At 47.2% G+C, this 11,407-nt stretch overlaps 1 protein-coding gene across 1 annotated transcript in view; it reads right to left on the bottom strand.

Moving 5' to 3' along the window:
• Positions 1 to 11,407, bottom strand: part of LOC111959348 (E3 ubiquitin-protein ligase SH3RF3) — a 72,599-nt gene that overhangs the window by 5,886 nt on the left and 55,306 nt on the right. Inside the window, 4 exon segments of the mRNA XM_023980848.3 lie at positions 4,988 to 5,307; positions 6,234 to 6,457; positions 6,744 to 6,914; positions 9,128 to 9,579. Coding sequence (XP_023836616.2) covers positions 4,988 to 5,307; positions 6,234 to 6,457; positions 6,744 to 6,914; positions 9,128 to 9,579 — 1,167 coding nt within the window.

Below are 11,407 nucleotides of genomic sequence, written 5' to 3'. Positions count from 1 at the left end.
CGCAGCGCATATACAGCAGATAGTCTAGTCTCGACGTGTCAGGGGGAACTTTACGCGCACGCACGCACCACGCACCCACGCACGCACGCACCACGCACGCACGCACGCACGCACACACACACACACACACACACACACCACACACACACACACACACACACACACACACACACACACACACACACACACACACACACACACACACACACACACACACACACACACACACACACACACACACACACACCACAAACCTCTAACTTAATCAGACAGCAAACTCCAAAGCATAATAAGCCAATGCATGTGGGAATTAAAATGGTTAGGAAAGCTTGAGAGGTTAAATGCTATGAGACTAAATACTATAATTAATCCATCCACAGCTCGTAGTCAATGACTGTTTATCATGGTCCTTCCCTAGTCTATTTGTCCTATTGTCACCATCTAATTCTGTGAAGCCAGTCAACACCAGAGCAGATAGGCTCCTCTCTCTCAGACAACTCTACCATCCATCACTGTCACCATGGACCAGCTTAATACCCCATCAAGATGAAGAACAACACACAGAGACAGCCCTGTCACACTGATAGTCTGTCTGTCTGTCTGGCGTTGGAGGATTCTGCACCATGTCCAGGTGCAAGCCACTTCCCCTCAACACCACTTCCCCTAGCTATGCTTTTAATATTCCCTGACTATATCCTCCTGACTATGTCATCATGTTGAGGGATTTTAAGGCAGTGGGATGTGGGAACCAGACTCTGCTGTGAGTTTAGATAAAGGGTAGTGGTGAGGTGAGAGAGAGAGAGAGATGGTAAGAGAGAGAGCAAGGAGAGAGAGATGAATGAGAAGCAAGATGAGAGAGAGACACCCTAGGAGACTCACCTTCTCTGGTTTTGGGGCGTTGCTGTGGGAGGGCCAGGCGAGGACGGTTGGAAGGGATTGGTTGATTCTCCGTTGAGCACGGCGCACTGGCGTTGGAGGGGTGAGGCAGGAGAGAGGGGAGGAAAGTGGGATGAGGCGAAGAGAGGCAGGAGAGAGGGCGCGAAGCAGGGGAGGAGAGGGGGAAGGGCCAGGGGACACCATGGACATTGGGCGAGCAGATTGGCCAGCGGAGCGCGACGGGGAGGATCTCTGAGGTCGGAGAGGAGAGACGGTGGGTGTGGGACGCTCTGGCTGCTGGAGGGCGGGCTGTGGACTGAACATACACATTACACACTGTTACATACTATTACCACTGTTACACACTATACACACTGTTACATACTATTACACACTGTTACATACTATTACACACTGTTACATACTATTACACACTGTTACATACTATTACACACTTTACATACTATTACACACTGTTACATCTATTACACACTGTACATACATTACACACTGTACATACTATTACACTGCACATACTACATACTATTACACACTGTTACATACTATTACACACTGTTACATACTATTACACACTGTTACATACTATTACACACTGTTACATACATTAACAGTAACTATTACACAGCACACAGTAGTCATCTTACTGTTACAAGACACCATCTGCTTCCTGTTGTTGCTGTCATCATATTATATATATATATTTATTGTCACACCAGATAGGTGCAGTGAAATGTGTTATTTTGCAGGTTAGCCATAGTAGTACGGCGCCCTGGAGAAAATTAGGGTTAAGTGCCTTTCGATTTTTCACCTTGTCGGCTCAGGTATTCAAACCAGCGACCTTTGTGTTACTGCCCAACGCCCTAACCGCTAGGCTACTGCCGCCCCAATACGACATCTGACTGCCAATAGAGAGGAACACATGACACATGTGACCAAACTACCATAGCCTACCTATGGTCATACTTTATTTTTGTAAAGGATGACGTGTGTGTGTGGTGTGTGTGTGTGTGTGTGTGTGTGTGTGTGTGTGTGTGTGTGTGTGTGTGTGTGTGTGTGTGTGTGTGTGTGTGTGTGTGTGTGTGTGTGTGTGTGTGTGTGTGTGTGTGTGTGTGTGTGTGTGTGTGTGTGTGTGTGTGTGTGTGTGTGTGTGTGTGTGTGAGCCAGAACAAGAGAGAAGCTCCAGGAGAAACTTTAAATATCAACACATGTTCTCCTGACAGAGGAGAGGAAGGAGCGAGAGGCCAGATATAAGAGCTGGATCAAATGTAGGAAATTACAGATCTAGAACCTGAATAATCTCTGTGTACTCACCCAGTTGCATGGCAGAGCGGGTCTGGTTAACTGTTTGTTGTCCAAGCGAAGGCGATTCTTCAGCTGAGCAGCGGCAGACTGGGGGAAGAGGAGGAGGAGGGACGAGAGGAGGAGGGGCCGGCGAGGAGGGGGAGGCTGCCTTACTCCCCTGTCCCACCCCTCCCACCTCCTGCCCCGAGAGACAGGAGCTCTGGGAACCACCCACCGCAAACGGGGCTCTGCAGAGAGAGCGAGAAAGAGAGAGACACGAGTGGGAGGGGGTTGGGAGAGGGGGAGAGCAAGTAAGAGAGGAGAGAGATTCAATGGTTCCAGTCCTGTTAGAATAGTGACCAAGATACTATTGATATCCCCTATATACTACCATCAACATGCTGCTTATCGTCCGCCTATCACGCAAACAGAGTTATGTGTTTGAAAGGGTGTGTGTGAGAGGGAGAAAGAGAGTATTTGCGTGAGACAATGTTGAGTGTGTGTGTCGTGCGTGCCTGTGGTGTTCACCTGGATACGGGTGTGACGTAGTTTCCAGGGAAGACACCTGAAGCAGCAGTGCCGTAGAGAGGTTCTTTAAACCACCCGTCCTGACACTTCTTCTGTGCACCGTACATCTCTCCTTTCCTCAGCTCCAACCTCATCTGCCTTCTGGGAACTTATACGCATACAGGGCCAGGAGCTGGACATACACAGGAGACGTTCATTTAGAGATCATTGACGAACAAACCATGACTGGTATGTTAATTTTTAAATATTGGACAAACAACTATGAATAAAAACAACCACATTTACACAAGGTTGACGATTCTGTGCATGCCTCATGTGCATTATTTATCTCATATCCAATTTGCATGGTATAAAGAACATTTTTCTGTGGGCGGATTCACTGTCCAAATACTGTTGGTGAGGGTACGACGAATATATGTTTGATTATCTGAATGTACATGTCTGAATTTATGTCTCATATACACTATATGACCAAAGTATGTGGACACCGCTGTGTCCAAACATCTCATCCAAATCATGGCCATTAATATGGAGTTGATTCCCTCCTTTTGCTGCTATTAAACAGGCCTCCACTCTTCAGGGAAGCCTTTCTCACTAGCTGTTAGAAAACATTGCTGCGGGAACTACTTCCATTCAGCCACAAGCATTAGTGAGGTCGAGCACTGAGATGTTGGGCGATTAGGCCTGCTCACGTCGGTGTTCCAATTCATTCCCAAAGGTGTCAATGGGGTGAGGTCAGGGCTTCTGTGGCAGGCCAGTCAAGTTCTTCCACACCGACTTGCCAAACCACTTCTGCTATGGCAATTCGTGAAAAAGCCATACTGACATTTTTCCTGATATTATTGACATGCTTGTCATTTCATGAACATTTTGAAAATTTCTTGGCTCTCTCTAATTCTCTCCTCCTCTTTCCTTTCTCCTCTTCCTGAGGACCTGAAGCTCCTAGGGACCTAATACGTCAGGACTACCGCGGCATGATGACTCCTTTGCTGTCCCCAGTCCCACTGGCCTTGCTGCTATTCCCAGTTTCAACTTGTTCTGGCCTGCCGGTTATGGAACCCCTACCGTGTCCCAGACCTTCGCTGTTTTCAACTCTCTAATGATCGGCTATGAAAAGCCAACTGACATATTATTCCGATTATTATTTGAACCATGCTTTTTCACTTTACATGGAACCCATTTTGAACATTCTGGCCATGTTCTATTATAATCTCCACCGGCACAGCCAGAGAAAGGACTGGCCACCCTCAAAGCCTTGTTTCCTCTACTACGGTTTCCTTCCTAGTTTTGGCCTTTCTAGGGAGTTTTTCCTAGCCACCGTGCTTCTACACCTGCATTTGCTTGCTGTTTGGGGTTGTAGGCTGGGTTATGCTACAGCACTTCGAGATATTAGCTTGATGTACGAAAGGGCTATATAAACTAAACTTGATCTTGATTTTGATTTTATGTATGACCTCACTTTGTGATCGGGGGCATTGCTCATGCTGAAAACAGGAAAGGGCTTTGCCCAAATGTTGCCACAAAGTCATGGAAAGCCACGGAATCATCTAGATTGTCATTGTATGCTTTATAGCGTTTAAGGATTTCCCTTCACTGGAACTAAGGGTCCTACACACACACACACACACACACACACACACCACAAACCTCTAACTTAATCAGACAGCAAACTCCAAAGCATAATAAGCCAATGCATGTGGGGAATTAAAATGGTTAGGAAAGCTTGGAGGTTAAATGCTATGAGACTAAATACTATAATTAATCCATCCACAGCTCGTAGTCAATGACTGTTTATCATGGTCCTTCCCTAGTCTATTTGTCCTATTGTCACCATCTAATGTCTGTGAAGCCAGTCAACACCAGAGCAGATAGGCTCCTCTCTCTCAGACAACTCTACCATCCATCACTGTCACCATGGACCCAGCTTTAATACACCCATCAAGATGAAGAACAACACACAGAGACAGCCCTGTCACACTGATAGTCTGTCTGTCTGTCTGGCGTTGGAGGATTCTGCACCATGTCCAGGTGCAAGCCACTTCCCCTCAACACCACTTCCCCTAGCTATGCTTTTAATATTCCCTGACTATATCCTCCTGACTATGTCATCATGTTGAGGGATTTTAAGGCAGTGGGATGTGGGAACCAGACTCTGCTGTGAGTTTAGATAAAGMGAGGTAGTGGTGAGYTGAGAGAGAGAGAGAGAGATGGTAAGAGAGAGAGCAAGGAGAGAGAGATGAGATGAGAAGCAAGATGAAGAGAGACACCCTAGGAGACTCACCTTCTCTGGTTTTGGGGCGTTGCTGTGGGAGGGGCCAGGCGAGGACGGTTGGAAGGGATTGGTTGATTCTCCGTTGAGCACGGCGGCACTGGCGTTGGGAGGGGTGAGGCAGGAGAGAGGGGAGGAAAGTGGGATGAGGGGCGAAGAGAGGCAGGAGAGAGGGCGCGAAGCAGGGGAGGAGAGGGGGGAAGGGCCAGGGGACACCATGGACATTGGGCGAGCAGATTGGCCAGCGGAGCGCGACGGGGAGGATCTCTGAGGTCGGAGAGGAGAGACGGTGGGTGTGGGACGCTCTGGGCTGCTGGAGGGCGGGCTGTGGACTGAACATACACATTACACACTGTTACATACTATTACACACTGTTACACACTATTACACACTGTTACACACTATTACACACTGTTACATACTATTAAACACGTTACATACTATTAATCACTTGTTCATACTAATTTACACACTGTTACATACTATAACACTGTTAACATACTATTACCACTGTCATAACTATTACCCATGTTACACTACGTATTACAAACATGTTAGCATACTATTACACCAGCCACATCAGTAGTCTCTTTTTAGCTGTTATAGAACATCTGCTTCATGTTTGCTGCTCATCTATTATATATATATATTTTATTGGTCACACCAGATAGGTGCAGTGAAATGTGTTATTTTGCAGGGTTAGCCATAGTATAGGCGGCCCTGGAGAAAATAGGGTTATGTGCCTTTCGCTTTTTTCACTTGTCGTCTCAGGTATATCAAAACCAGCGACCTTTGTGTTACTGCCCAAAGCCTAACCGCTAGGCTCCTGCCGCCCATACGATGACTGCCAATAGAGAGGAACACATGACACATGTGACCAACCTACCATAGCCTAACCTATGGTCATACTTTATTTGTAAAGGATGACGTGATGACGTGGTGTGTTGTGTGTGTGGGTTGTGTGTGTGTGTGTGTGTGTGTGTGTTGGTGGTGTGGTGTGTGTGGTGTGTGTGTGTGTGTGTGTTGGGTTGTGTGTGTGTGTGTGTGTGTGTGTGTGTGTGTGTGTGTGTGGTGTGTGTGTGTGTGTGTGGTGTGTGTGAGCCAGAGCAACGAGAGAAGCTCCCAGAGAAAACTTTAAATATCAACACATGTTCTCCCTGACAGAGAGAGGGAAGGAAGGAGAGAGGCCAGATATAAGAGCTGGATCAAATGTAGGAAATTACAGATCTAGAACCTGAATAATCTCTGTGTACTCACCCAGTTGCATGGCAGAGCGGGTCTGGTTAACTGTTTGTTGTCCAAAGCGAAGGCAGTTCTTCAGCTGAGCAGCGGCAGACTGGGGGGAAGAGGGAGGAGGGGAGGGACGAGAGGAGGAGGGGCCGGCGGAGGAGGGGGAGGCTGCCTTACTCCCCTGTCCCACCCCTCCCACCTCCTGCCCCGAGAGACAGGAGCTCTGGGAACCACCCACCGCAAACGGAGCTCTGCAGAGAGAGCGAGAAAGAGAGAGAGCACGAGTGGGAGGGGGGGTTGGGAGAGGGGGAGAGCAAGTAAGAGAGGAGAGAGATTCAATGGTTCCAGTCCTGTTAGAATAGTGACCAAGATACTATTGATATCCCCTATTATACTACCATCAACATGCTGCTTATCGTCCGCCTATCACGCAAACAGAGTTATGTGTTTGAAAGGGTGTGTGTGAGAGGGAGAAAGAGAGTATTTGCGTGAGACAATGTGTGAGTGTGTGTGCGTGCGTGCCTGTGTGTGTCTCACCTGGATACGGGTGTGACGTAGTTTCCAGGGAAGACACCTGAAGCAGCAGTGCGTAGAGAGGTTCCTTTAAACCACCCGTCCTGACACTTCTCTGTGACGCGGTACATCTCTCCTTTCCTCAGCTCCAACTCATCTGCCTTCTGGGACTTATACGCATACAGGGCCAGGTAGCTGGAATACACAGAGACGTCATTTAGGATCATATGACTGAACAAATGACTGGTATTATTTTAATATGGACAAACAACTATGTAATAAAATACAACCACATAAAAGGTGAGATTCTGTGCATGCCTCATGTGCATTATTTGATCTCATATCCAATTTGCTGGAATAAAGAACAATATTTTTGGGGGGGATTCACTGTCCAAATACTGTTGGAGGGTACGACTGAATATATGTTTGATATCTGAATGTACATGTCTGAATTTATGTCTGAATATACACTATATGACCAAAAGTATGTGGACACCTSCTTGTCAAACATCTCATTCCAAAATCATGGCCATTAATATGGAGTTGATTCCCCCTTTGCTGCTATAACAGCCTCCACTCTTCAGGGAAGGCTTTTCACTAGATGTTAGAACATTGCTGCGGGGACTTGCTTCCATTCAGCCACAATAGCATTAGTGAGGTCGAGCACTGATGTTGGGCGATTAGGCCTGGCTCACAGTCGGTGTTCCAATTCATCCCAAAGGTGTTCAATGGGGTTGAGGTCAGGGCTCTGTGCAGGCCAGTCAAGTTCTTCCACACCGATCTTGACAAACCACTTCTGTATGGCTATGAAAAGCCAACTGACATTTATTCCTGATTATTATTTGACCATGCTTGTCATTTATGAACATTTTGAAAATCTTGGCTCTCTCTAATTCTCTCCTTCTCTCTCTCGGAGGAAGCCTGAGGCCCTAGGACAATAACGTCAGGACTACTGGGCATGATGATCCTTGCTGTCCGCACTGGCTTGGCTGGCTATTCAGTTTTCAACTGTTTTCTGGTTTGCCCGCCTGCTCGGACTGGACCTACCTGTCCAGATGCTTGTTTCAACTTTAATGATCGGCTATGAAAGCCAACTGACCATTTATTCCTGATTATTATTTGACCATGCTTGTCACTTATGAACATTTAACATCTGCCATGTTCTTGTTAATCTCCACCCGGCACAGCAGAGAGGGATGCGCACCCCTCATAGCCTGGTTCCTCTCTAGGTTTCTTCCTAGTTTTGCCTTTCTAGAGGGTTTTCCTAGCACTCTGTTCTACACCTGATTGCTTGCTGTTTGGGGTTTTAGGCTGGGTTTCTGTACAGCACTTGAGATATTAGCTGATGTACGAAGGGTATATAAATAAACTTGATTGATTTGATTTGTATGGACCTCACTTTGTGCATGGGGGATTGTCATGCTGAAACAGGAAAGGGCTTTGCCCAACTGTTGCAAAGTTGGAAGACAGAATCATCTAGTTTGTCATTGTATGCTGTAGCGTTAAGATTTCCTTCACACTGGAATAAGGCCTAGCCCGAACATGAAAAACAGCCCAGACCATTATTTCTCCTCACCACACTTTACAGTTGGCACTATGCATTTGGGCAGGTAGCGTTCTCCTGGCAACCGGAAACCAAGATTATGCCGTCGGACTGCCAGATGGTGAAGTGTGATTCATCACTTCAGAGAATGCGTTTCCACTGCTCCAGAGTCCAATGCCGGCAGGCATTACACTGACGCTTGGCATTGTGCATGGTGATCTTAGGCTTGTGTGCAGCTGCTCAACCATGGAAACACATTTCATGGTTGGTTGAGAGAATGCCAAGAGTGTGCAAAGCTGTCATCAACGCAAAGGGTGGCTACTTTGAAGAATCTCAAAAATAAAATATATTTTGATTTGTTTTACACTTTTTTGGTTACTACATGATTCCATATGTGTTAATTTAATAGTTTTGATGTCTTCACTATTGTTTTACAATGTAGAAAATAGTAAAAATAAAGACAAATTCTTGAATGAGTAGGTGTGTCCTAACTTTTGACTGGTACTGTGTGTCTGAAGAATAATAGGAGGGGAGAGTAAGCAGGTCTCCATGCACTGCCTCTGGGTTACTATGGTAACTAGGGGACGTTTTCTCATAGCAACAGGGCAGGTTGCCGGTCGGAGATGGAAGTGTCCGACCTCATTAGCGGGACAACCCGCTCTGGATAGTGTGTGTTTGTGTGTGTGCACGCACGTTCAGGAAGATATGGTAGTAGATGCAACAGAATCTTTATATTCCACTCAGCTTCTGTTTCAACTTATAGACAGGACAGCAGCTCAGAGAAAACAGACAGCATTGCTAGTCAACTCATTTACCTATAGATTTACCAGTTAGTGAACCATGCCTGTGTGATGAGTAAACTTACATGTTGAGTGGTAGTTGGACCTTGGTTTGAGCCAGCAGTTCTGAGGTGACTGAAGCCATTCTGGGAGGAACCAGAACTCCTACTGAGGAGGGAGCGGGACCAGGGGGAGAGTCCTGTATTCGTGCAGCAGCCCTGGGGTCAGAGGAGCTGATGAGGACAGGGTGGGAGATCTCCATGCTGTGTCTGTTGTTGAGCTGGGCTGTCCGCTGCGTCACACTCATAGCTGTGAACGAGTGGCGCTTCTTAGCGTTTTTCTTCCCCTCTCCTCCTCTTCTCTCCTCCTCTTGCCTCTGGAGGGCACCATTGCCACTTCCTGCAGAGGATGGGTCAGGGGAGGGGCCAGGGGAGCAGGGACCCAATGGGAGGCCGGGGGGTGGGTCAGAGCTGGGGCCAGGGACGGGATTGGGTGTCGGCTTGTCAATCTCCATCAACTGTTTGGCTGTTTCATTTAGCTAAAGTGGAGAGGAGATGAGAGGAAAGGAGACGAGACGAGAGGATAGGAGACGAGAGGAGACGAAAGGAGACGAGAGGAGAGGAAAATCATCATTCAAATCATTGAATTGAATTGCTTTAGACTGCTTTACTACACACTGCTGGCTCTCAGAGCACGCCTTCTCCTGTTGGCAGAACTTCAAACCAGACAAAAAAGATCACACACACCCCACACCCTGGGGAGAATCTATGTACTTAGTGAAAGAGGAGGAGGAGAGAACAACGTTTGTAATGCAGCTCATATCTGACAGGATGACAGTCGATCTTGTAGTCTGTTCTTGCTAGTCAGATAACCCCCACACACTGAATCTACCCAGCAACAACACTACTCACGCTCTCTCACAGACGGATGCTCAGTCTCACAGTCACAGTCACAACACAGAGAGAGCAGATCCTCTCAGTCCACACACACATTGTCACCATGTTGACCTCAGGGGACGCTTTCTGCTACACTACATCAATATCACCTCCGCTGAAAACACACTCCTTTGTTGGAGAAGATTCCTTGGAGAGAATAGTTAGTGTGTGAGTATGGACTGTAGAGGGCAGGACAGAGTGGATCTGTCTCAGCGTGTGAGTATAGACTGTAGAGGGCAGGACAGAGTGGATCAGTCTCAGCATGTGAGTATAGACTGTAGAGGGCAGGACAGAGTGGACCTGTCTCAGTGTGTGAGTATAGACTGTAGAGGGCAGGACAGAGTGGATCTGTCTCAGTGTGTGAGTATAGACTGTAGGGGGCAGGACAGAAGGGGTCTGTCTCAGATGTGTGAGTATAGACTGTAGAGGCAGGACGAGTGGATCTGTCTCAGCGTGTGTAGTATATTGACTGAGAGGGCGGACAGAGTGGATCTTGTCTCAGTGTGTGAGTATAGACCTGTAGAGGGCAGGACAGAGTGGATCTGTCTCAGTGTGTGAAGTACTAGAGCTGTTAGGAGCAGGACAGAGTGGATCTGTCTCAGCGTTGAGTATAGACTGTAGAGGGCAGGACAGAGGTGGATCTGTCTCAGCGTGTGGAAGTATCAGACTGGTAGATGGGCAGGACAGAGTGGATCTGTCTCAGTGTGTGAGTATAGACTGTAGAGGGCAGGACAGAGTGGATCTGTCTCAGTGTGTGAGTATAGACTGTAGAGAGCAGGACAGAGTGGATCTGTCTCAGTGTGTGAGTATAGACTGTAGAGAGCAGGACAGAGTGGATCTGTCTCAGTGTGTGAGACGTCGCCATCTCCATATTAATAGATATGCTAATCAGAACATATGCTAATGAGCCTGATAGATTGATCCTGCACTGACGGCATCACTCTCAGGGGACGGATGGAGACGCACACAGTCTTTCTCTATGAAGGTCAAATACACACTCAGACACAGACAGACAGTGAATTCCTCTCCTCATCTCATGCGTACGTTCCCACAGTATACACAATACACCTGAATGTGTGACTGTCTCTTTACACTATTCACAAGGGCCTTCACCTTTTCCCTCGGCAGAAAAGGTGTGAGAGTTTGTGTGTGTGTGTGTGTGTGTGTGTGTTTGTGTGTGTGTGTGCGTGTGTGCGTGCGTGCGTGTGTGTTTGTGCGTTGTTCTCTGAGGCAGAACCATCCTTCACCCTGTACTTTCTTTCTCTCTGTGATCATCTTTCATCTCAGCAGCCCTGTGCTCACTGTACCATACAGTGTGTGTATTTGTGTGTGTTTGGATGTCAACATTCTAACAGTCTAATGAATACATTTCATATATGCTATTTCGAGGCAATAATGGGGGTAATTATCAACTGGGCAGGGCACCTTCAA

This window comes from Salvelinus sp. IW2-2015, linkage group LG36 (assembly GCF_002910315.2).
Source record: "Salvelinus sp. IW2-2015 linkage group LG36, ASM291031v2, whole genome shotgun sequence".
In the NCBI taxonomy this organism is placed as follows: domain Eukaryota; kingdom Metazoa; phylum Chordata; class Actinopteri; order Salmoniformes; family Salmonidae; genus Salvelinus; species Salvelinus sp. IW2-2015.
This window is presented reverse-complemented; position numbering and strand designations above follow the sequence as displayed.